At 31.9% G+C, this 27,670-nt stretch overlaps 1 protein-coding gene across 10 annotated transcripts in view; it reads left to right on the top strand.

Moving 5' to 3' along the window:
- The window catches only part of LOC143225464 (rho guanine nucleotide exchange factor 7-like), a 74,724-nt gene that overhangs the window by 25,221 nt on the left and 21,833 nt on the right, over positions 1-27,670 (top strand). For all 10 annotated transcript variants that reach the window (XM_076454921.1, XM_076454919.1, XM_076454924.1 and 7 more), the window contains 7 exons: positions 324-446; positions 2,600-2,738; positions 4,215-4,274; positions 5,139-5,216; positions 17,811-17,960; positions 19,134-19,212; positions 20,183-20,424. In XM_076454921.1, the coding sequence (XP_076311036.1) occupies positions 324-446; positions 2,600-2,738; positions 4,215-4,274; positions 5,139-5,216; positions 17,811-17,960; positions 19,134-19,212; positions 20,183-20,424 (871 nt within the window). The remainder of the gene's footprint in view (positions 1-323; positions 447-2,599; positions 2,739-4,214; positions 4,275-5,138; positions 5,217-17,810; positions 17,961-19,133; positions 19,213-20,182; positions 20,425-27,670) is intronic.

Below are 27,670 nucleotides of genomic sequence, written 5' to 3'. Positions count from 1 at the left end.
TTGAAAATATTTTGCAACTAACAAATTGTTACATAAAGGTAATAATTACAGAATATGAATTCATTTGTAATGCTTTTGTTTTAATGTGATGAGAGATAAGAAAGAGATATATATTGAACATTAAAAAGTATTTTCCAAACAATAATGATTATTTCTTTTCAGGCATATTATACTACTATATTAAAAGTGAACACACAGAAATTAATACTTTTTGATACAACCTTTCATTGTGCCAAAAATGCTGGTTTTGTGTTTTTTACTCTTAAATAACATATTTTCATTATAAATTATATACATTCCTTAAGATTTTTATTTTTCCAAAGAAAAAATACCAAAGATCAGAAAATAGGGGGTGTATTCATGCATTCTGCTGCTCATCTGAAGGTGGTCCACTTAAAATATTGTGCTAATCATCCTAAAGCTGTTACTGTGATTGAAAAACATAAGTAAGTTGTTAAATTTGTTCTTTAGTATAAGTAACAATTATGTTTTAAGTATTGTATTTGGTATTTAAAAAAGTGCCTGAGGTTGTAAATTTGTATGTTATTGGTTTGTTTTATTGCAATAATTTGAAATGTAAGATTAAGTAGTTTTTATAAAATAAAATGTTATTTTTACATAGCTAAATAAACTTGCAGGTTTGAAATTCTTTGTGATATGTTTTTTAAAAGTTAGTTTAAAATATGTACATTCCAGTTACTGATTTTGTTATAAGACTTTTTCATAAAGTTTTTACTTTGTAAAACTATAAATTTTATCTCTATGTTGATCTAGAAAATACTATTCTGTTTCACTGTGTTTACCATCACTGGTATACAAGAAAAAAGCTTTACCAAACCACAGTTATTAGCAAGTGACCTCATTTCTTTTTAGCTGTTAATCAGAGGTTTCATTTAGTATATCTAGTAAGTTTTAAATCTCGTAAGATATAATGTAAGTATGACCTAACAAATTTTGACCTTTTATGAAACTTATGATTGTAAGCAAAATGACATAGCCTAACTCATTTCATGAAAAATGTTTACTTTCTTATACTAAAATGTCATGATTTAAGTTGAATTTAAAATGACAAAGCAAGCTTTAAAAAAATAATAAAGACTGTAGTTGTAGTGAAAGTTGTTAATGAGCCTTTTTTTCTTTAACAACATATTTCGAAGCTAAGCTTTATTCACTTTGTTCCAATCACTGTGCAAGCTGCTACACAAGAAGCCATATTCATTTGTACAGTTGAAAAAAAAAAAGAGAAAGATATTAGAGCAGTAGCAGCCTTCTTGAAGCTTAGATATAGGCAGTTACATCACACTCTTACATTCAGGGCTGTGAAACTTTGGTTGGCTAGAATTGATAAAACCATTTCTGTTGAAGTTAAAAGGTGAAAAGTCCCCCATTTTCTTCCAACCTATTTCAGCTTTCCTTCTAGTGGGCTATTAATGCTGTTTCATTGACAGAAAAGCTTCAGGAAATTCAGACACTTAATGTTTTCATTTAATTCTCATTGAAACTAACCCATTTAAGCAATCACTTAGGCTGTTATGGTCCAATGCAAACAAGGTATAATACATTGACTTGTAATTGAAGTGACAGTTGATATGGTTAGTGATCTAACTAAACTCATCTCATATTATTGTAAAAAAAAAAGATTTTGTCAAATTTGTCAAAAGATGTAGTGCAAATTGATGAAATGTGCTTTTTTACATGCTTAAAAGCAGTCGTGACAGTATGAAATGAATGCTATTCAAAAAATGAATTTTCTTTTGATAACATATCAGCATGCTAAGCTTTTATCACTGTTTCTAATCTTTGCACAATTTCTACTGAACAGAAAATCCTTTTTGGCTTTCAGAGCTGAAAAGAACAGAAAAGCTTTTGTGACATGTGCATATCAGTGGTTTAGGGCTTCTTAAAGCTGAAATATAGGCAGTCACCCCACACAATGACAACTGACATTTATTCAAGTTACAGGGACAGATTAGAACTTTGTGGTCAAAACTGTGTGACTTTTCTTACAGGAGACTATGAGTGTTATATCATGCTTAGAAAAACATTCAATTAGTCACATGTAAATTATTTCATCATGCATATGCTAAGATCAACTCAAAATCAAAATTTAGCAAATTATTTTCATACATTTTATTTTTCAAGTATTTTTATAATGTGCAGTAAAGCAATTATAGTCTTATTTTCCAGAATTTTTTAAATTTGATTGTGCAGTTTTGGACCAAAAGTGTAAAGCACCAATCTGGTTATGAAAAAGTTAAAATAAGGAGTTATAGGATCTGATTTTTTTCATTTCATAATTAATGAACAATATTTTGTATGCAGAAAATGTATTTAGAAAAGAGAAACAAAATATAATGGTAAATGGAATTAAAACTTCATTTTAATTGGAAAAGAAGGTTTAGGTTTTAAATAAAACATTTATCATCTGTGATTTTGAAAGAAAACTTTTTGCATGCCTGAGGAAGAACTTTGTTGCACTTTGATGGATGCATGTGTTTATTAAGTCATCAGCTTTCAATCTATAATAAGTTTACAAGTGGTTTGAGCATTTCTTCTGCATGTTCACATAATAGTGATCGTTAATGATTTAATATTTCAGAGATGAGTTATATAGGTTCATGGAGGAACACAGTTCCTCAGTTCCTGGAATCCTACCATTGACATCTGGGCTTAGCCAGCCATTCAGAAGGTTAGAAAAATATCCTGCATTACTACAGGAGCTTCAAAGGCATACTGAGGTAATATGATAATAACTTTCATTATACTTTACTGTATGATATGTATAGTATTATTGTATGATATGCATGTACAATCAATGATTTTAATAAATTAAGTTAAAAAAAATGTTAGTTCTATGCTATTTGCTATAAAAAAAATTCTTTAAATTGGTAAGTAATGCATTTTTTACATCAAAACTGATAAAATAATTGCTATTGGCACATCATTTCTGATTTTAAAAACATGCTATGACCACAGTAGATTAGCCTAAATTATTTCATTACTTCTTTTGTTTGTCAGTTTTAAAGAACACAGCTTGTTTTGTCTGATACTAAGGGTTGTGACAAGTTTTTCAGATCATCTGAAACATTTTTTAACAGAGTAATGTTAGATATATTTTTGGGACAATATTTGTTATACACAACTGTTTCTAAGTAAGTAAGTATGAGGATTGAATTTAGTTGTTTGATTTGACCATTTTTCAAGGATTAATAGTTATTTATAATTTCATTTTGTAAAGATTTTTTCAGAACTGTGAGAATTCTCATAATTTGCAAGAGACAAATCATGGATTCTGATACTGTTCTAACATCTTTCATGTTGTAGAATACTTAGATATTCTTGCCCAAACTAATATTTAAGCATATGCTATTAACTTGAAAAATTCAACTTACATCAGACTTTAAATTTCATTTGCACTTTGATAAGTTATAACATATGTTTCATGAAATGTATCTTAGGGAATCTTTTACAAACTTCTTAATTTCTTCTTTAATTTTATAAAATCAGTATTAATATTGATTGTTACAAAATCATTGGAATATAATATCTTAATCAGAAATTTAGGTGTATTAGTGTCTATGTAACAATTAGAAACTGTATAATAACGTTGTATAACTTCTTAAATCATTCTTTAGTGGAACATCATCTTTTTATAAGATAAAACAGAAGTTTTGTTAATGTTAATTTTTTAAAGATGTAGTTTCATTTTGTTAATTTGCAGCAAATATACTAAATATTAGTCTCACAATTTTAGATGATTCATATGGTTTTTTTTGGTGTTTTTAATAGTTTAAAGAGTTAAGTGAAAATGTACAGTTTTTAAGTTAAACGTTATTATAGCTGGTGTGAAATATTACATTTTGGTTTTTATTTATTATTTTTGCACAATATTTTAAGATGAAGCATGAACAATATTTCAAGAGAAATTCCTACTTCATTTCAGTTTCATATTATTGCAAATATATCTGTGGTACTTTAATGTTTGGATGAGAAAAGAACTAGAAATGTATGTTTTACTTGACATAGTGTGCTTTTATCATCAAATTGGAATGTCAAATTGTGTTTTCAAAAATAATAAAATACATATAGACCACATATGACCCCTTTCTGACCCTTTTAAAATTTCTGTTACAGAGTATTCATCTTTAAATAGTAATCTGTTTTTTACTTTTGAGCTGTGATATTCACTTTTAAAGTTTCTCTTATTCTGGTAGGAAAGTCATGTCGATAGAGGAGATGCACAGCGAGCCATATCAGTTTATAAAGAAATAGCTGTAAGTGTTTGCTATAAGCAAGTGATGCTTATATAAAATCCCTAGATGGGATTTTACATCTGTAAATGTAAATATGAAATTAAATGCAAATGCCTGGATCAAAATTATAATGCCTCAGTATCTATTTTTATTTATGAATAAATTATATACAAAATTTACTTTGCTAAATGTAATAAAAAAACAAGGTATATAAAAAGAAAATGTATATTTCCAGTAACTACTGTGGTTGATTTTAAAAATATGTTGAAATTTATCTAAAGTGCAATATTTGTAATGGATTGTTATTTTATATTATCACAATTTTTCTGTTTCATGTTTATCAAAATTTTTATAGTAGTAGCATAATCATTTTTTTAGTTTCGTTTTAACAATTTTCAGTTTCACTGGAAACTTCATTTAAAAATAAGACTTGAAATCTGCATTCTTAGTTTGTTTTTATTTTGCAAGGTATAATAAATAAATCAATTAAATTATGATAATCTTGGCTGTATGGTACTTGGATGTATCTTTGGTTCTCGTTATTGTTTGTATAAGAAGGTCTTTATATTTCTTAAAGCTAATTGCTTTTATGTGAATCATAATAAAAAGTTTTGAAAAAGAAATGTCCATGAAAGTTGTTTAACACACTAGCACAACCTTAAAACAAAAATGATAAATTTGTACCTTTCAAAGTTCAAAAATTATTTTCTTAAGTATACTAATAAGCTCGTATGAAATAAAAGTAGGAATAAGTCTGAAAAACTGTCTTCAAAATAGTTCCATATGAAAAATGAACCTAGTCAAACTTTGAAATACAGAAAAATACCTTTGAACAATTTTCTATAGTATTCAATGAAATGTAACTCTATCTTTTATTTTTATAAGGATTCTTGTTTAGCGATGAGAAGACAGAAAAAAATGGAGTTAGAGGTATTGTTAGGAAATATTCGAGGATGGAAAGAAGTAAGTGCATGTATAATGAAATTATATTTTTAAATTAGACATTTTTAATTAATTAATTTACATAGTTTTAGGCATTATTGGAATGTTAGAAATTATTAGTAGCAGGGTAGTGCTTGGTATGTATGTGTGAGCCAGGAAAATAACGCTTGATGCATATTATGTATTGTCCATCATAGTGTAAAATCTCATACCATTTTTCAAATCAAGATTTGGTTTTTTGAGGTTTTCAAAACCTATTAAGTCCTTCAGCTTAAAGTTGAAAACCACCAAGTAGCATAACAGTTAAATGTTCTGATAATTATTCCGATTCTTGCATCAGAATGGCTTGCTCACCAATACCTGAAGTTGTAATAACTTGCATACCAAAATGTTGCATTTCAATTTGGGGAGAACAAAAGAAGTATGGTGTTTCACTAGCTTCAGCATGTCATGACCATCGAAACATCTTGCCATTCTAGGCCAGTGGTTTTTAACCTGGGGGTTGTTTGAAGTTTCTCAGGGGTTACGGAAGGCTTGGGAATTATTGGGGAAATCACGGAGCAGTTTGTAGTTTTTGTGGCAAGTGCCTATAACTGCCCACCAATGAGAAACATGCTGAAGTGCGGCAGTTGAACTTCGTCGAGGTGCTTGTTGTGCAACCACGTCTAATTTCGAGTAAAAATTTTCAAATATTACAACGTTTTGAATTGCCTAAATTTTTTTTAACTATATAATATTAATACATCGAACTTAAAATTTAAATATCAAAGTTTCCATCGTATTTAGTATATTTTCTCTTGTATCAACCCTCACACTGAGTGAATAAGTAGGTTTTGTGTGATGTTCAGTAATTCCATAGATTTTGCATGTTTAGCACTTGTAGCATTCCTCAAGGTCATTTATTTGTAACATTTTCAATAAATTAAGATCTTTGTATAGTTTTGTTTTATTCTACCTTTACGTAAAGTTCACCATTACAAAAAATATTATAGGGGTCATGGTAATACCCTGGAGAGTCTCAGGGGGTAAGACAATGAAAAAGGTTAAGAACCACTGCTCTATGCTGAAACTGCTGCCTTCATAGTGATTGCCATTTATTTTAAGATATTTAGTGGTATTGCTCGTCTGTCACATCCTCTATTTTAGAAATTGCCAGTAGGTTCCTCGGATGTTTAATACTATTTTACTTATAACCAATAGAAAGCTAAAATTTTAATGTATCAAAAATTTATTGTATTGTTTGCTCTACAGAGAATTGTCTATTTTTCTTTAAGTTCAAACTTTACTCCCACAGGAAGAAGATCAATGAGCATAGCTATAATTTTAATGGCTTTTCTCACAGATAGAATGCTAGAAATGTTGTTGTAGTAAAAGGACACTGCTTTTTGTATGTTATTATTCTGTGTTCTTTGATGTAGTATTAAATAAAATTTTAGTGCAGTAGTACAATTAGTATAAAAAAGTGGGGTTAAGTTTTATTGACAGTCAGCAGCAAAAAAAAAAAAAAAAATGTAGCTAAGTACTTTATTTCCCGATTTTCATGTACATTCTATATTTAAAATTGTAAATGTAACTAACTTGAAAAATTAGAAGCTTTTTAGGTTAGATTAAGTAAAATAAAAATTAACAGTATTTCACGAGGTGCTCTTATTAGCAACTTGAAAGTAGCCTGTGAGTTATGTAATTCAATAGGGTGATGTGAGTTACATGTTCGTCAAGTGGTTTACAGTTTGTGTGGTGAGAATATTAGTTAGACATAGTGTAGAGCAGGGATTGGCAAACGTTTTTGGAGGCAGGCTGGATTAGAAATGTTTTTATGTCTTGCAGGCCAAGGCGAATAAAAATGAATCCATTTTTATATTAGGCTATGAAAACAGTTTTTTTTTTAATTACTTTAATGTTTTTCATTATAGGGAGTATATATGTACATAAACTTCCATGCACTATCAATCAGTGAGAAATATGAAATTCTATTTTTTTGGGACAACGTATTGTCAATTTATGGTTCTTATAATCAAAACTGACTGCAAGTGGCAATTAGTTAACACTGACCTATAAACAGATTTAATATATATCATCTTTGAAAATGTTTTTTCACATAAATAGGTTGTGCCAAATGCTTAAACCCATCTCCGAGCAAAGGATTTTAAAGAAGTATGTTCTTCTTTTGGGAGGTATTTATAAAAGTCAATCAAGTTTCCACTTTTTTACTTGCCTTTCAACATGTCATTTGACTGCAGGTCAGTAATTTCCAGTTGAAGATCTGATGGACGTTTCTTGATAATGCAGGCAAAGAGACTTTGGAAGATTTTTGATGCTTTTGCATTTTCATCAAGATATTAAAAATGCTGTTGAAACTGTAGCTTCAGACTAGTAAGAATGTCTTGAGCGAATTTGAAAGGAGATGGAGAATTTGCTTCTTGGTTGTATGTTTTGCAGCAGGGAAAGTGGTTGAAGTTATTTATCATTAGCTGGGAGTAAGAGAAGGTTAATTTATGTTGAAAAGCTTTCACTGCAGAGTATATGTTGCATATAAGCTCAGAATTATCTTGCAATCTAAGATTGAACTCATCAAGAAGCATCATTAAGTTAGCCGAGAATGCCAATTTTCACAACCATTCACCATTTGCAAGTAGCAGCTGAGCAAAATTTTTCTCATTCGAAAAAATGTCAATCTTCATCCGAAGTTTAAAAAATCATGAGATAACTTTACCACTACTAAGCCATCTTACAGCAGTGTGGTATGGCAAATTGCTATATTTATCTTCTATTTCTTACAAAAATGTTTGAAACTGGCAATGATTGAGTGCATACAATCAAATAAAATTGACTGTTGATTCGACTGGATCTATCACACGAGAGATCTAAATATTTTCCGCAAAGTGTCTGCTGATAAATGATGCAGTGAAACTATAGGTTTTGTACATTCCATACTGTCACAAGCTTTGTAGACTTATCCAGCGAAACCTTTTCCTATACCCCACACATTTTTTCCACCATCAGTAGTAATACACGGTAGATGTTTCAATTCCAGATTGTACTTAGTCAGTGTTTTCTCTACCTCTTTGAAAATGGCTTCACCAGTAGTTATTCCATGCATGCTTCTTACTGAAGCTAGTTCTTTCATCACTTCAAAGTTAGCATTAATCTCCTGAATGAACAATAGTAACTCTTAAATTGTCAGGCATATCTGTTGATTCATCAAGAGCCAGAGAAAACCACTGGAAATCTTGTGCTTCATTGTTTACTTGGCACAAGATGTTGTCTCCTGTGTCTTCTACTCTCCTAGTTACTGGTTTTGCAGAAAAACTAATATTCTTGAATAAATATATTTTTTATGGACATACTTCTTCAACTGTTGCTATTATACAAGATTTAATTAATTCACCATCAGTAAATGGTTTTCCTTTCTTAGCTAACAAATAGGGTACTCTCAAACTAGTTTTAGTTGCAGCTTCATTTTAGCATTTATCCTAGTGAAAAACGACTGTTGTGATAAAATACTCTGTTTTAAGGCTTCAAATTTCTCATGATGTAGTTTTCACGTTAGATGAGTATAGTGAGACAAATGCTTTGTTTGGTAATGCCTACGTATATTATATTCCTTTAGTACTGCAATAGCCTCACTGCATGTTATGCACAATACTTTGTTGTTTTTTCAGTTACACAATATTCCACCCTTCAATGTTTTTTTAAAGACGTGAAATTTAGAGTCAGTTTTTTGCCCTTTCTCTTGTGACATTATGAATGATGGATAACTGCAAGCTCAAAATATATGTAAATTAGAAAAATTATTAAAGCAGTTTTGCAAAAAGTTTTTTGAACAAAATAACTGACCACTTTAGAAACTAGTGATTAAAATGCTTCTTGTCAGAAACAATAGGAAAAAATTATGAAATGTTCCACAACATTAAAAAAAATTGCAATCAAATAGTATTTTGATCTTATCAGTAGATGCAGCCAACCAAATTTTACAAGGAGAGTACTTTATACAAGTTATGGATGTTAGAAAAATTAAATATAATGTATTTTCTTTATTGAGCATAACCATAACACAGGAAAAGTACGATGAAACTGCCACCATATGTCTGTCCACTGGCTAGCAACAAAATTAGTGTAGTTTTAAAAACAACCTACTTATTTACTAAAAATGCATGAACATGTCTAATGTTGTGATATGATGACAGTGTGAATATTATAGTATAATATATGAGATTGTTCCTAAATTTATTACTTTTTATAAAAACTGTCACAACTCTTATTCAACTAATAATATTGTTACTTACTAGTGAATAGGCCTCAAACACCTGAAAAAAGACAATGTAACAGGGGTTGTTCAAGCAGCATCAACAAAGACAAAGTGTAGCAAACACTGAACAAGTTCAGAACTTGTTAATGCATCAGAGACTGCATCTGATGACACTAAGCTTTTTGTTTTGTCCTACTAGCAGCTCAATATGTAGCTTACCACAGAAAACACTTTAGTTATCATTTAATGACAAAAAAGTTGGTATGTGCCATGTATAACATGGCATGTGAAAGGTTAAAACATTGATTCATTTGAGGCCACTGCAAAAATGAGGCTTCTGCTCTGTTTTTCGATACTGAATTTTATTGTTCTCTAATCAAAGATAGATAAGGAAAACAAAGAATTTTTTTATGCAACGTCACATATTCAGTGAAGTTGCTGGGCTGGATGAAATGAGGTCCCATGCTTTAGTTTGCTAACCCCTAATGTAGAGAGTAACAAAACAATAAAATGCAAGTAAAAACAGATGTTGATATGGGTTTAAAAAAGCAAACTGTATATACATATAGAAGGTGGTTGAGGAAGCCAGAAACACGTGATATCTCCCAACAAAGAAAATTTGGCATAAAACAACAAATTGTCTATATTGTAGTCAAGTAACAAAATTTATTACCTTTATACTTGCTTCTTATATTAACAGTAACATTAGGACTTGGTATAAATACTTCACTTCAACAGAACAAGTTACTGACTTACACTTACAAGTAGTTTTAGTTCAGTTTTATTATAATTTAACAACGTTGAACACTTCCACGTCTTTAGACATTATCTTTACATTATCTTTTCCATTTTAGTATAATATCCAAGCTATACTCCTGTAATTCTAATCTTCAATTTAAAAAGTATTCAGTTTTTATTCCTTATTTTACTCAAAAATGTCAGTTCTATATGGTCTGTATACACAGTTACCAGCCCCTACAGAAGGATGAACATAAACATCAAAGGAGATACAAGGCTGACAGTTCTTTTTCAATAGTGAAATAGTTCTTTTGGTTACATTTAAATTTTTATTTTTTTGTGGGGAAGATAAACTGGATATTCAATAACATCATTATCTTGCAACGGAATGGCCAATGTCAGACAAACTTGTTTCTTCTTGGTGAGTGGAACTGCAATCTCAGAGAAACTCTTTCTGATAATAGCTATTTTAATTGATCTTTCAGTTTTTAGGGCTGGAAAAATCCATAAGAACTTCAAGTTTGCTCACGGTTTCTGGTAATGGACCAACACAATCAATAATAACTCTGCTGATTGGTTCATCAAATGCAGGAATTGGAACACCAGGCTTACTATCCATCTCATATGTGTGGCAAATTTGACAAAATTCAGACACATTGCATCTCGGACTTGGACAATAGAAATGTCATGTTACTTTGTCACATATTTGTTCATATTCACTCAGAAGATTTTCATGTGCTACTTTCATTATCTCACATCTAAAAGTCCTAGATACAACAACTTGGTGTATAATAGTCTACTTTTCATTAACAGGATTATCAACTACCTGCCAAGATGCACTCTTAATTGGCACAGCAGGCCTAATGCCCATGTTAACAAATCCTTTGGGTAGAGGTACATTCACAAAACTACTATCAGTGTCCTGGGTTAAAATAAATTTACTAGAGGCTGACTCAACAACTTAGAATATCCTCAGAATGGTGTTATCAGCCATTTTAATTTGTCTACAGGCTACCACTTGCCTTTAATCAAAGAATTGAAGGAAGTAGGTTGTCTTTATTCTGCTTAAACTTTCATGTTTTCTAAAATCCAAATACATCTTAATCTTAAGCTTAATAAATTATATTAAAATTGTATGGTATCAATATAGTTATTTATGATTTTTTTTGCTTATATATAACTGTATATATAAAAGTTGTAAAATTTTATTTGACATCCTCCACATGTAAAATTTTAGAAGGCTTAGCATCCTATATCCAGCAACAACCAAGTACAAAGGTTGTAGCAAGAAGAGATAATCATTTGCTTTATACTATGATTTATTGTTATATATTTTTAAAAAAATGTGTTTAATAATTTATTTTCTAAGTAGTAATATACATATATATATAAAAGTGTAATGTATAATAATTGAAATGTGACTGTATATTAAAAATACTAGCCCACTAAACACAGCTAAGACAGGGAAGACAAAAGATTAGTTAAATGTTTTTTTATTATCATAACATGAAATCACTTTGCACTTGAATTATTAACAACACATACTCTGTTTTCACAAACAAATCTTTTGTAAAAATATTTATTTAAAAACTCTGATTTTTTGTGTACAATATACTTGTAATTTTTACTAAAAGTCTACCAAATTTTGTGAATGTACACGTGCTGTATCAAAAGGTTTAATGTAAATACTTAACATGTGCAAATCTGTAGATGAACATACGTATATTTTCTTAGCCTGTAGTGAAAGGGTTAATGGTTGTACCATTTTAACATGATGACTAGTGTCAAATTATAGTGATGATTTTATACTAGAACTCTCTTGGGTTTTATTTTCCAACTTATTTGGTATAAACGTTTGATTCTTTTCACTTTCTAACTTACTTCAGTTTCTTTTTCTAACACCCTCGGTGTGAATTTCTGTTCGTTGTGAGGGGACCTCCCAGGGAAGGTTCTGTTCTTTCAGTTTACCTCCTTTGGGATCTAAACATCCACCCACGTGTTTGCCATGCGTGGCAACCCGTGAAGGGGAGGAGAGGATCCTGGTGGTTGAGGGGTCCAACCCTAACACACCACTTTGGCCTTGAATTCCTGTAGACGGGCAGCCTTTGGGTGGCCCCCCTTGGGTCAATCGGCTGGTCCACTTGGGCTGGAGTCAACCAAGTACCAATGTTGGAAGTTCTCAACTGGTTTTGTGGACATTGTGTCTGACGCTGGTGTTTGGGTATATTGCTCATGAAACCCTAGCGTTGCTGCAATGTCCTTGCATGACATTGTAGTGCGTCCCCTTGTATGGCTCCATGGTAGGTGGGGTCAGTGAGTACTGAAATTTTCATTTTTTCCTATGGATCCTCCAATACAAAATTTAAATAAAATAGTGAAAAAACAGTCAATAGGTAAATGACTCCATCTTGAAGACTCTGAGCAGCAATCTTCAACATCTGTAACACCTGTACCCCATTTTCTTATATTACATTCTCTTTCAGAAAAACCTTTAGGGCAAATGTCCCCCTTTTTTATTCAGAAGTCAGTAAAGAAGCTTCGATCTGGAGACAGATTGGTTGAAACATCCACATCCCAACACAGTGAACTCCTCTTGAATTCAAAAGCAATTGAGGATGTACCTATTGAGGTTACCCCTCATGCTACCTTGAATTCATCACGAGGAGTTATTGTTGAGAGAGATTTGAAGAACGTCCCTGAGTCAAAGATTCTTGCTGGTCTCTCCACTCAAGGAGTTTCTGCAGTGAGGTGCATTTCTACTCGCAAAGACGGAGTTACACTGCTGACAAATATCCTCATTTTGACATTTACATCACCACGTGCACCTGCCACCATTAAGGCAGGTTATCTAATTTGCAGGGTACGGCCGTACATTCCAAACCCTCTTCGATGTTTCCAATGTCAGAGGTTTGACCACTCAAAGACCTGTGCTCGTTGTGGTGGCAAGGACCACGATGCCTATGAGTGACACATGGACCCACATTGTGTCAACTGCAATGGTTCTTACCCTTCCTACTTTTGTTCTTGCCCAAAATGGTTGGAGGAGAAAGAGGTGCAGCATTTGAAAACGACCCATAACATTAGTTTTCCTGAGGCTCAGATATTGCTGTCCGCCACTCCTTCTCGGACATATGTTGCTGCATTTCGTTCCACAACTACAGTGGGAGTGCAGACAGATCTCTCTGTACCTCCAAGAGAATCGTTTTCAAAAGAAATGAAAAGCCTTTTGACCTCAATGGTTAAAAAGGTTGATGAATCGACTTCTACACCCATCTCTGTTCCTCCCATACAGTCCAATAAATCTCAAGATCCACATCCTTCGGTTTCAAATACAGGCATTTCTTCTGATACATCTTTTTCTCCGACCCCACAATGCAAAACAATCATTCGTTCGCATCCTCAGTCACTGGAATCCTCTTCCAACAACAAAGACCTGCCCAATCGACCCAGGGCAGGATCCATGGAGGTCGATAGACCTCCTCCGAATAAGGACAGTTGGGAAAAAAGACGTGGTCATAAACAGAAGGGTTCTCCAGCCACTTCACCTACCCGTCATTAAAAGTGGCCACCTTGATACAATGGAACTGTTGAGGTTTATGTTCTAATCTGGATGATATCAAAACATTGATTGCTTCCTACCATCTTGTATGTCTTTCCTTACAAGAAACATTTCTAAAACATGCTGATACAGTCACCATTCGGCAGTTTTCTCTGTACAGAAATGACAGGCTGTGTGATGGACGAGTACATGGAGGGGTGGCACTATTGGTTGATCAGCATGTACCCACCCTGTCTTTGTCACTCAACACACCCTTGCAGGCCGTAGCCATCCGTGTTTCCTTGGGTCATACCATCATTGTTTGTTCTCTCTACCTGTCCCCTGGAAAGACATATGATCAAGCAGACCTTGATGCTTTCATTGAACAGTTGCTGTCTCCATTTCTAATCCTGGGGGACTTTAATGGACATCATCCCCTCTGGGGAAGTGCTGTTATTGATAGGAGGGGTCACTCTGAAGAGCGTATGCTCTCTGATCACAATCTTTTTCTTTTCAATACTGGTTCTTCCACTTATTTTCATGCACCTAGTCAGTCCTTTACTGCTATTGATCTCTCGGTTTGCTCCCCTTCATTATTTTCCCATTTTTCATGGAGGGTTGACTCCACTAGGCAGTGATCATTTTACTATACTTTTGTGAGAGACTGGCCGTGGTTGATGCCACCCTACCCGCGTGCCACGGTGGAAGCTGGATCAGGCACACTGGTGTTCACCTCTTTCCTTTCGAACTGACTGTCTTTTTGACTATAATTGTCCCTTTACACTAGTGGAACTGAAAATGGCCCTTCATTGGTCTGGCAGTACATCTGTTGGACCTGATTATGTACACTATGACATGCTGAGCTATCTCTCTCCTGCTTCTCTTGATATTCTTCTAATTGTTTTTAACTGGATCTGGCAGAAGCATGTTTTTCCTGATGCCTGACACTAGGCTATTATCTTACCCTTCTCTAAACCTGGGAAAGATCCCAGGATTCCTTCACACTACCGTCCAATTGCTTTAACGAGCTGTCTCTGTAAGACCTTAGAGAGGATGGTTAATGCTCGTCTTGTTTGGTTCCTCGAATCAAACAACTTCCTCTCGCCCACCCAGTGTGGGTTTCGACGACAGCATTCCACCATGGACCACCTAATTCAACTTGAAACATTAATCAGAGAAGTCTTTCTCAAATGACAACATCTTGTATCAATATTCTTTGACATTGAGAAGGCTTATGACACAACATGGAAGTATGGCATTTTGCGAGACCTCTATATGTGTGTTATGGGGCCATTTACCTATGTTTATTAAAAAATTTTTAATGGACAGGAGATTCCAAGTTCATGTGGGTTCGACACTTTCCCGTTTTTTTGTACAGGAACTTGGGGTCCCTCAGGGCTGTGTTTTGAGTGTCACACTTTTCAGTATGAAGATAAATACCATCACTGAACAACTCTCTCTCACTGTTGCAAACGGGCTCTATGTTGACAACCTTCACGTCTCGTGTCAGTTGTCTATTCCGTACCTATTTCGTACTGGACTGTGGTCCTGTATTCAAGGCTTGGCTCCGTGCCAGCTGGCAGTCTACTTGGAGTGAGCAACGTGACAACAAGCTTTTTCAAATAAAACCCTATATTGGGCTTTGGCCGTCTAGCTTCCGTAAAGATCGGAAAGAGGAAGTTGTTCTGACTAGACTACCAATTGGTCACAGTTTTTTAACTCATCGTTTTCTTTTATCTGGAACTGATGCACCAGTGTGTAGTTTGTGTAACACTCAAATCACTGTAAGCCACATTTTACTTTCCTGCCATCGTTACGACTCTCAATGACGGCACTATTTTAAACATGTTTTGTCCCAGGGTTTGTCTGTGACATTGGACAGTGTTATTGGTGATGGTGACACTGTCCACCTAGATAAAGTTTTCAGTTTTTTAATGGCCATTAATCTTTTTAACCTCATTTAAGTGTTAGATATTTATTCATTACACCTTTTTATTTGTGGTTCCCTTTTCAGTCTCAATCTTTCTAGTTCAATTTGACATTGTAAAATAGCCAGAACATTAAATAACTCAACACCAGGACTGGAAAGGCCAACTTCAGGTGACTAACGCTGCTGTTTGAACTACCCGTTAGTCGTCCTGGCGAGTTGTTATTACACTTTTGCTGCATGTAATTTAACACTTTTATTACTTTACCTTTCAGAACTGGCCATAATGACACATAACCCGGAACCAGGACTGGAAAGACCAATTTCAGGTGACTGACAGTGGTTATTGTACTTACCTGTTAGTCTTCCTGGCGGGTTATGATCATTACCATTCTGCTACAGGAAGTCCTTTACAACTTTGTAGACTGGATGTCAACATTGGTTTTGTGCCATTTTATGTTTTGTTTCTACCTTTGTTTCCTTTTACAAATTTTGTTACATTTAATTTACTATTACCTTTTTTATTATGATTTTGCTATATGTCTTTCAACACTTTTCTTATTTTACCTTTTGATAATGGATGTTATGACAACATAACCTGGAACCAGGACTGGAAAGGACAACTTTGGGTGACTGACAGTGGTTCTTGTACTTACCTGTTAGTCTTCCTGGCGGGTTATGATCATTACCATTTTGCTAGAGAAAGTCCTTTACAACTTCTCTTACTCTGCTTTCTCTCTTAACATTGTAGACTAGGTGTCAACATTGATTTTATACTTTTTCTGTTTTTCAATGATGTTTTGTTTTACCTTCATTCCCTTTTATGTATTTTACTACATTAAATTTATTTTTACCTTTTTACTGGACATTTGGTGCAGATAGCCTAGCTGCTTTGTATCATAAAACACTAAATCAATCAATCAATCAATCTTTTTCTAACCTCGATAACTAATTTTCTTTGCCTTTTTTCTCTTTCTTTTTGCCATTCCAGTTCTTTTAACTTTAAATCATGCCCAAAACATTTGGATGCAGGTTTGTTGTATTCATGATAGAGTCCCAACACACACACACTTCCTTTCTGTTATCTATTTACAAGTCTCTCCACAATCAAAAATCTAAGCTCCTCTTTTTTCCTTTGACTGTTGCAAATCTATCTAATTATTCACTTGCTTCCAATTATTCAGTATTTTTCATAGACTTAAGAACTTCTCTTGGAGGTTTTTCTAATATTCAACCATTCAGTCATCTTTCCCACATTTGTTGCCTGTTACTATTGTTAAGTAGTGATTGGCTGATTGCAGTAAAAAAACAAATATGCATCACAAAGATAAAATGGTAATAAGGAAGCAAATCATATATACATGTAATATGACTAAGTTAGAAGTAGGGTAAGAAAGCCAAACACAAGTTTCGTGTTACAGTCTGAAGTCATTTTAGAAATAAAAAAGAATTAATTAGATTTAATTTGAATTTTTGTTGGTGGTTGTGAGGTTGGTTAAATCAAACAACCTCTTACAGAGTTAGGGTAGAGAAAGTAATAAATAAAGTATAATTTTACTGTAAAAAGTTAAACAATTATTTTGGAAGTTTTAGAGATTATGAAAATTGAATTTGAGATTTTTAGATGAAAAATTTTAAACGTATTATGAAAATCACTTTGCACTTGGGACAGTTGACAGAGAAATGTGTAGTTAAATACTTCATTAAAATTCAGATGTTTTCTTGTCTACAAATGACATTTAATGCTCACTGATAGCTTGCAAAATTTCATGAAGATACACAAAGCATATTAGAACATAAAGATTAAAACTAAAGGTCAGTTTGGGGTCAGTTTTTAGATTAAATTGATGAGCCTGTAGTGAGTGAGTTAATAAATAATTGGAACAGATGTTAATATATCTTTATTGAAATAAATAGAATAATTATGTTTTTTATAGACAGAAAAATTAAGAAATGGGTAACATTTAGAACTTTGTAGACATGACATAAAAACGTATTGGATTCCTAGCAACTGTAAAATAAGATTTTTACTGTTTCTTTAAAAAAAAAAAGATGTTGCAATACAATTTCTGCTAATTTCATTTTGTGTATTGTTACTATTCATCATATATTTCTGATTTGTACTTGTATTTACTGAATGGTTAATGCATATTGTGTTTTCAGGATGTAAATAAATTAGGAGAAATCATCAACATGGGTCCTGTAATTATTGTTACTGAAACTCAAGAACGTAAAGACAGATACTTTGTTCTTTTTCCTCGCACTCTAGTCATGCTGTCTGTGAGTTCATGTATGAGTGCCTTCAATTATGAAGTGAGTACCATTTCTTAAATCAGACTGAATGAGCATTTTTGATTACCTGGGCACTGTTCATCTCAATTTGTTTAATTAAAATAACATAAAATGAAAAACAATTGCTTTAGGATATATCTTTCACTTTGATTTCATGTTTGTTTAAATAAAATTACAACTGTTTGTACTAACTTGAAAACGTATTGCATTTATATTTAGTGTACTGAGCATTAATTATAGATATTGGATGTCAGTTTATTTCTAACCATGTCAGTGTCATCTGTGTTCTACTTTTAAGAAAATCTTCTGTACACTGTAAATGACAGATAGATGACTGTATGCTATCATGGAATTACTATTACACTTGTAATAAAACTAAGTCTGTGTAACAAGTTTATTAAGATTTGTAAGAAAGGTATGATTGATGTTTGTCTGCTAACACATTTTTATGTGTTAAGAGTATTGTTTAAGCTTCATTTTTTTAATTAGTTACATGGTGTGATTGTGTAGTGTTTTGTTGCATTCAAGTTATAAAGATTGTTTTACATTGAAATTTTGGATCAGGAGTGTTAAATTAAGAATCAGTTAAGGCTTCCAAACTTGTATATAAAGCTAGTTTAACTTATTGGACATAATAATATTTTAGTAATTGTCTTTTAACTACAGAACTCTTATTGAAGAACACATTCTATAATTCATTTCTAGTAATGTGTTTAATTTTGGTTTTGAATGAACATGTATAGTTGAAACTTAATAGCACACAAATAGCTTAAAAACTTTAAATCTGTTTGTTTATATAACTTGATACAGACAAATAATTTAGGTACAAGGTATTCTTTATTCTTTTCAAATTGTCTTAAAAGTAAAGAATGATTTATGTATACAAATGCAGACCTTTACATCTTATTCATAATAAAACTTGTATGCAATATTTGTATTGTCATATCTGTTTTGATTTATACATCTTTGTGGTGTATTTAAATCATGTTACAAAAGTTTTGTATCATGTAAACATATCTTTAAAAAACTACCACTGTTAACTTGCTGTTGTATTTTTTTTAAGAAAATAAGACTGCTTTTTAAGTACAACATCAGTGTGGTATGTAAAAGAAAATGTGGTATTGATTGAATGTCTTTCCATTATCTTTGATGCTGCTAGACAATTTAAATGCAACAAAAATTGTGTTTGTGTAGGGAAAAATTCCTCTCTCTGGTATTGATGTCAATAAACTTGAAACTAGTGATGGAATTCAGAATGCATTTATAATTACAGGTAAATTAAATTTTCTTGATGTTCACACTTGTTTTATGTTGTTAAAGATGGTCTCTGTTTTTGTAATTTCTAACAGAAGGCCTATAATTAGAATTAGAGTTCTGCATTGTTTTTACACTTGATAGGAAACTTATCAGACATTTTGAAATCTTTACATGTTACAGAATACCAATTGGTTGAAAATGAGTCATGTTTAGAGCTCTTTTTAGCTGAACTAGTGTAGAATGACTTGTAATACAAATGCTATTTTGTTTGTTGTATTGCATTATTTGTATATTGAGATTTAGAAACAAACATTTTTGTAAAACTTTGTGTCCAACCTAGATCTTGTTATATTTATAGTAGGATATTGCCCATTAAAGCTAAGTTTCTAATGATGGTAAATTTGATTATGTTTTTCCACAGTGTATTTGTTTAGCATTCACTGTACATTAAATAAAATAAAAATAGTTTAAACTTGAAAGTTATATCTCATAGTGACAGTGCTCACTTTTTGTCAGTTTATTAGTGTCTTCATAAATTTTATTTAGTTATTTACTTTTGACAGAAGTTGTGATTTTTTTCTGGTAATAAAAAAGTTGAAACAACATAAATGTAACAGTAAATAACTTATTATATAGTGAATTAATGAAAATTTACTTTTCTTGCTTTAATACAGACATTTTCAATGTTTTGTGTGCATACTTACATATAGTTTACTCACATGTATACCTTAGTTTGCTTGCTGCATCTCATGACCATTTCATAAATCATTATAAACAAACTTAGATTATAATGGATAAGTTTCATGGAAAACTGTTGTACTTTCTATTATTTTAATGTGTGTGGTAATTCTCTCTGCATATTTATATGGAAAATATAGGTACCTACTGTTTGCTGATAATATCTAAATTCTCTGAGTTATTCCTTCTGCTTAGGAGAATGAAACTGTTTCAAATGAAAGTAAGGAATAGTGTTTTAATGTGTTTAGGAAAAATGATTCAGAGGATAGTTGTAGTATGCCACAGTGGAGATTCCCTGGAACAATGGGTACACTTGTTGCAACAACAGATTTCTGTTTGTCAGCTCCCTGATGGAGTTGCTATTCCACGAAACTCCTCTAGGGGTCCACATACACAGAGTAGTCCCTCTCATATTTCCCAACTTCATATCACAATATCTCAGGGCCAAGCATGTCATTCACTCCCTTCTCAGCCTCCTCCTCTACCACATGTAAGTATTTAAGTAATCAGTGTATTATGACTGAAGTATTTTTTTTATTTAGTTTTAATTTTGTTCTTTATACTGACATATTGCTTTTGGAGATATGTTTAATAGACTTTTTTGTGATTTTCATTACATTTATATGTAAGTTAGAAAACAAAAGCTTCTGGGCAGTAGTGAAGTAATTCTATAGTAAAGCATAAGTTATAACTATTATGATAAGCTAAAAATATACTATTGTCAGTTGTTAAATTTATACAGGAACTGTTGTAGTTATTGTTTAGTTGAAATATGTATTGCCAAAATATTTGTAAGCTTTCCTGTATGTTTTCTTTAAATAACTATACAAGCAAAGTTTAGTTGTAAAAAATATTACTTTTTCTCATGCATATGACTTCTTGAACTAGATTTTGATTCTTAGATATTAAAGAAATATCGTTAGTTTTCCTAGTAATGCTTTCCTAGAATTTTTCAATATAAAGCACATGATCTTTTATGATGTAGCTAGCTTGATAATATCCATTACTAGTTTGCTTTTTCACCACATGTTATCCAGTATATTCTGCAGAATCTTGTCATTTATTTTCATATTAAGATACTGTTTGAGCTAGAGTATGTAACTGTTTTAATCAGAGATGCAAGTTAGTATATCACTTAATTGTTCAGTTTCAAGTGCTTAAATTGGTAGCCTTCAGTTATTTTGGGGTAGTGCATGGATCATTTCTTTGGCTTTGTAAGATCTATAATCAAGCTTGAGGTTCAATAACTGGCAGTTAATAGTCAGTTTTCTTAAATTAACTTTAATTTTTGGCTGGCAGAGTTTTGTTTTTCATAATAAACATTTCTATCTGCGAATAGTTTTTAATTTTAATTTTAGAAAATTTAAGCATTAGAAGTACATGTTAGTGTAAAAAATGCATTAACTCTGTGTGTCATATCTTTGTGTTTGAGTATTCAACTTAATCCCTCACTCCATCTTAGTTTTTTCCACCTGTATGTCCCTGTGTCTTAACCTGGCTAAGGCCATGTTACTGAGTTAATGGACTTAGCCACACTAGTCATGAACATTCACATCTATTACAGTTTGATAATACTTACATTATAAAATGTAAGTCTTAGTTCGTTTTATAAATGGTTGAACAATGAAGTCCACAACTAGAACTGGGTGATTTAATCTATTACTTGTGGGCAGCCATTGCATTGATTAATGCTATATAAACTAATTAATTAATCAAAATTATAATTAAATGTATTAATTTAAGTTAGTGTTTTTAAGTAATATTTTTTATTATTATTTTAACAGTTAATATTTGTTTTTGTTTTTGAGTTATGGCAAAGCTGCTTTGGCCTAATTTTGAAGTGTTGATCAGAGAGAAGTTGACTGGACAGCAGTACCCATTGCCATCTTTCTGGCTACTCTTTATCCAAAAAGATCTGATGTACTTGTTCTTTATGCTTTCAGAAAAGAATATCATAACACATATCAAGGCCTACTGTAGATATCGGATGTTCTGCAGAACTGTTCACATATATACCTTGTAGTCTTTTGCTTCATAAGTGTTTGTTCTAAACTGTACACCCCTGGACTAACATGTGTAAAGTGGACAAGAATTACTGCCCATTTCTGATCTGTAGCATTTGAGGCTTTTCCTGACATACAGTTACAGACTCTCAGGTGTTGGTTGATTGACTCTTTTAATGTTATTGCACTTCTTTTCAAAATAGTGTGTCACGGTTACACATTGCACTGTGTCCGATACTATAGTCTTCCAGACTCTCCAAAGAACTTTTTCTCTTTATTCTAGTGGAGTATTGGAGCACACACAGTACCACTTACTCCATGGTAGAGCAGTGGCATTCTTTCAGTGTAACTTGCATGATGCCTTACCTACTGTGGACCTCATGTGCAGTTGTGGATGGTGCTAGGTGTGGCACTCTGCCATATATAGCACTGGCTGAGGCATTGTCCTTCCTACCATCTACTGGACTGGATGAAAAGTTACCAGATTTTGTACTAGGGATATTCACTCACCTATGTCTTCAAATTTTTACAATCCTTCGGACATTAGATTCATGATAAGGAAGCTCCTCTTCCCTGCCATCACACATTCTTTAGGTGGAAGGTAGAGGACCCTCTTCCTGTTGTGGAACGAATGTACAATTCCAAATACTACCAGGTGCTGGTTAAGGTCAAACTCCCATTTACAGTCTATTTTGCTTGACCCATTCTACACCAGGTGTCTTATTATTGCTTTAAATGTTATTGGGGGTTCCTCCTTTGTTTTTATCCTGTTAGCCACACATAATTAAAGAGTATGTCTGCCTCAGAAGTGGTGTAATCTTCCATTGGTATGTAGTTTTTAATTTTTTTTCACACCTCACAATTTTAACTTAGGTGCTTCCTCAAGGGGTTCATCTTCTCATTGGTCTTCCATCTGTTAAATATGGGATTTTAGTTTTTGTTAGAATAGAAAAGATATTCTATCAGAAGTTAACATTTTCTGAAACTGAAAATTTATTTCTGTTGAATACTTATCTCTCTCACATTTCCCACCTTCCCATTTTTGGTTTGGTTTCATGTGATCTGAATAAAGTAGTTAACAGCTGAAAGATTAGAGAGAGCACTAATTACAATAGGAGTAGTTTAGCACTCCTGTTGGTGAAGGGCTGCTGCATAATCATTTGTATACCATTAAACAGAAATAAGTGGGAGGTATCAAGGTTAATGGCAAGTGAAAATATTTGCCAGTTGTGAGGGTATTATAGGTCAAAAAAGCTAGTGAAATATGTAAATGTCTGTTATTAAGACCTTTCAAATAATCTAGATATAAATAATGTACAGAATTTACCATGCGAGTTCTATTCAAAATCTTTGGCAGATGTTTTTTCATGAGCATATAATTACTATAAATTTTAATATAATAGAAGATGATTCTCCAAAGAAAATCATAGAAAAGAATGCTAAATACATAATAGTTACAAAATACGAAAAGTAGACATTTTAAATTCTGTGGAGAAAAACACTATATTTTGAAACTTAATTGTTCTGAACATTACCCTCCAAATTGGTTTTTAGAATGGAGATATTATGAACAGAATTAAAGATAAATTTGCTTTTATTAATTAACTATATATTCAATACATTTAAAATTTTCTACAATGTAAAGCTAGAAATCGTAACTTTGTGTCTCTCTATAAAGCCAACTGTAATTTTGGCTCTGTCTAAATATTTTTATGCAGATCATAACTAATGAAGTAGATACACTACACAACCTTTTAAATTACAAAGTGAGTCTAAAGAACATATTGTTAATAACTTGTTGAAAACTAAAAAATTTAATGTTAAATGAAATCCATATTTAGAATTTCCATATTTATGAGATTCCTAGAGTTCATAAGCCTCCCATTAAACTTTGTTTTATTTCTAGTTCAGTAAATACTATAGTGAAACAACATGCAATTTATTAAGCAAATTACTGAATTAGTAAATTGATAAATTCCATCAAAATGCAAATAATAAAAATTATTTAATTTAATTAAAAATGATGGTGATATAACAGGAAATAACATTTATCAGAAAAGATATAAATTTAAAATTGAATTACTGTTTTTAATTTCATGATAGATTTTATGCACTTGGCTCTAGATTAAGTGATCCCACACTGTGTTTTTACTTTAGGCTTATTAAATAACATCAATTCTCACTACACTTTTAAGGTTTCATAGCCCCATTGCACCCCGATCACCAAAATTGTAATGGACAGAGAATTCAAACTGTTTTATCCAGATAAATTCATTTTGGCTTTTATGAGTTCTCCTGTTTTGAGAAATCAAGCATGACCTGACACACACTTGCTTTTCTATAGGTTAGATTAATATTTACATATTAAAAGAAAAAAATTCAAATTTTGAATTTATGGGCTTCTGTCTCCAAACAGCATTGTACTAAAAATGTCACACAGAGCATTATGCTTTAACAGCTTCTTAGGTATTATAGAATTTGTAGTAATGTAATCTAATATTAATATATCAGCATGCAAACTGATTTTTTAATGGGTTTGATGAGAAAACTTTAAATATTTTTAATAAATTTATATAAAAAATATAAAAGAATTTATAAAAAATTGAAAATAGTGATTTAAACAAATTTATAATATGCACAATAAAAAAAGAATATCTAAAATTATTGTTAAGGTAACAATTGAAATTACTTATTGTACATTTCGTATCTTAGATAGATAAATAGATTAATGTAGTTGTATCACCTTTTCTGTATAAGACCTGCTACTGTGTGGATTTCTTCGGAGACCATTGAAGATTCAGATAGTAGCATAGAATAGGTGGAAGCTATACTAATAATACTGGTTAGGCTTAGCATAGTTAATACCTTAACATTTTGGTATTTATGCTCAAACATCACTTTGGGGGCTTGAATGCTAACTTTAAGGATAGTTTTGCTGTCTCCTCTATTGATATTTTATATTCAGTTTTTTTTCTTCCTATTATTATTATTTATTTTATTTTTGTTAGTTACCAGCTTTCCATGTTTAACTGCAGATAGATGTAAGACATTGTTGGCTGGAGCACCCACATCTGCTCTTTTCTATTTTTTTCATAGCACATGAGGCTGGTGAAGTTGAGATTAAACTGGATAGTCAATGTATCCCCAATGCAATTTGGGTCTTACTTCTGCTGGTACCTTAGACATTTGGGGCATATTCCATTATGACCCACCTTATGGTTTGTGCCCTGGTGTTGGACATTTGTATTGTTGCTATAATTTTCTCATGTTTCTTTTTCCCTTCTTTAAAATGATAATTATTCTAAGGTTTGGATGTGCTGTGTCAAAATTGTGCTGTTATTCCTTTGATGTATCATTTTTTTTATTTTAGCTTTCGTAAATAAGTATGTTTTTTGTATATAATATTGTTAATCTTGTATGCATTTGTTTAAAAAATGTTGTAAGAGATGAATGATTCATTTTGGATAGTGAAACAAGATTTATCCACTGTTGGTAGTTTGAAATTGATGTGAAATGCCAGTGCAAGTGGTTGAAGCTTATTATAATATCTAAAATGAATTCTGTATGCTGTTTTATTTTGCTTGATTTATGTAGTTAATACTTGTTTGATTTTTACATAAGATTGCTAATATGTATTTGGCTTCAACATCTTTTATATTCACTTTTGTATACCTTGGTTTGAATGCCTATATGTGGTGAGGGAACGTCCCAGAGAAAATTCTGTCTTTTTAGTTTACCTCCTTTAAGATTTGAACATCGATCCACATTTGCCATGCATGGTAACTTATGAAGGAGGGGGGGGGAGAGGGATCCTGGTGGTTGAGTAGTCCAGTCCCAACACACCACTTCGACTTTGAATTCATGTATATAGGTGGTCTTGGGGTGACCCTGCCCCTATGGGGCAATTGGCTGGTTCTGTTGGTCTAGAAAAACTAAGTATCAGTATTGGACATTCTCAGTTGGCATTGTGGACATTATTTTAGATGCTGGTGTTTGGGTATAGCACTCACAAAACCCTGGCATCACTGCAGTGTTCTTGTTTGGCATTGTAGTGCATTCCCTCATAGGACTCCATAGTGGGCACTGAATCTTCCTCTCTGTATTATGGATTCCCCAGTCTCTGATAAAAATAAAATAATAAAAAAAAGTTAACTGGTAAATGACCATGCGTAGACAATTCTGTTGCAAAATCACCATCACATTCAGATCTTATTGCATGATTTATAATTCTCCATTTTTTCAGATCAAACCTTCTGTTGTATTTTGGCTTGATATTTCCATAAGGATCAGAAGGAGGAAGTTGTTCTAACTAGATTATGCATTAGTCACAGTTTTCTAACTCATCATTTTTCTTTTATCTAAGACTTATCTGCCAGTTGTGGCTTTTGTGACACTCAGTTCACAATAGCTCATGTTTTACTATCATACAGTCATTACAACCCTGAGCTATGACACCATTTTAGACATTTTTTTATATAGGCTTACTCCTGTCATTGGACAGTGCCACGGTTGATGGTTACACTTCAGTTTGTTTCTTTTTTTAACTTTTTATGAGCCATTAGGTTTTTTCATTCTCTTTAACTCTTTTATCCAAATTTAGGACATTGTGTCATTTTAATATTATTTATTTTTACATTTTATAATAATTTTACTTTTTCATTTTTTACCAGTTCCTTGGCACTTATAGCTTTGTTGCTTTTTGCCAGGAAATGCCAACCAACCAACCAACCACTTTTGTTTCTTATTTTAAATAAAATTCAGTTAAATTTGTTAGGTGAGGTCTGAGTGATCAATATGTTGAAATTAGTGCAGTTTTTACTTTTTTCTTACTTATGCTATTTTTAGCATACATATGGTAAATACTATAGAACATAAAGTTTTATTTATAACATTTTAGTTATTGTTATACCTTTGAAGTTTATTTCTCCTAGGCATTCATTAAAATATCTTTTTAAGCCATTGAAAGTTTAGCAGATACGGATACTTTTTCATAGCAATTATCATAGAGGTAATGCAAAATTAAGAATTTAACTTTTAGAAGGAGACTTCTAAGTTTAACAAATTTTACTTAAACAATTTTGAAAATTAAACACAAAAGAAAAACCATAGAAGAAATATAAAATACATTTTTCATGAAAACATAATTTGAGTTAAGAAGGGAAAAAAAAGCAAAACTAGAAAGAATATTGTTTATTGATATTATGTTCCTTATTATTAAATATTGATAATAGAATTTGATTTCATGTTTTTGTTTTACAAGTAGGAAAAATGTATTGACCATGAAAACAATTTGGGTTGGTACAGGAGTGCTGTTTTAAAGTTTGTCAGCAGTAGTTATTTCTGCTAGGAATGTTATTGTTTAAATGTTAAACACTATAATGGGAATGTCATTTTCTTGTATGCATTTTTTTTTGTATTTAAAAAGTAACTCTTAAGTTATTACAGAAATAAAATATGTAATGAAAATTTTATATTTAGTAATTTTAAAGGTAAAACTACAAATTTCGAATCATGTATTGGAAAAAATAGCCTTCCCAAATTTTCTGTAATCTATGAACTGTTTCATTGATAGGTCAAACATTTTGAATGGGGATCAACAGGATCTGAAGGTGTAATGCTAAATTGCCTTAGCATTCATTTTTTTCATGCTTGTTTTTGTTATTCAACTTTAAGATCTTGCCTCCAAGAATAAATGAGTTGATTGCTTAAGCTGTGAGACAAATGTCATAAAAC

Source organism: Tachypleus tridentatus, chromosome 9 (assembly GCF_004210375.1).
Source record: "Tachypleus tridentatus isolate NWPU-2018 chromosome 9, ASM421037v1, whole genome shotgun sequence".
In the NCBI taxonomy this organism is placed as follows: Eukaryota; Metazoa; Arthropoda; class Merostomata; order Xiphosura; family Limulidae; genus Tachypleus; species Tachypleus tridentatus.
The sequence above is the reverse complement of the archived record's forward strand: the minus strand, read 5'-3'. Positions and strand labels throughout refer to the sequence as shown.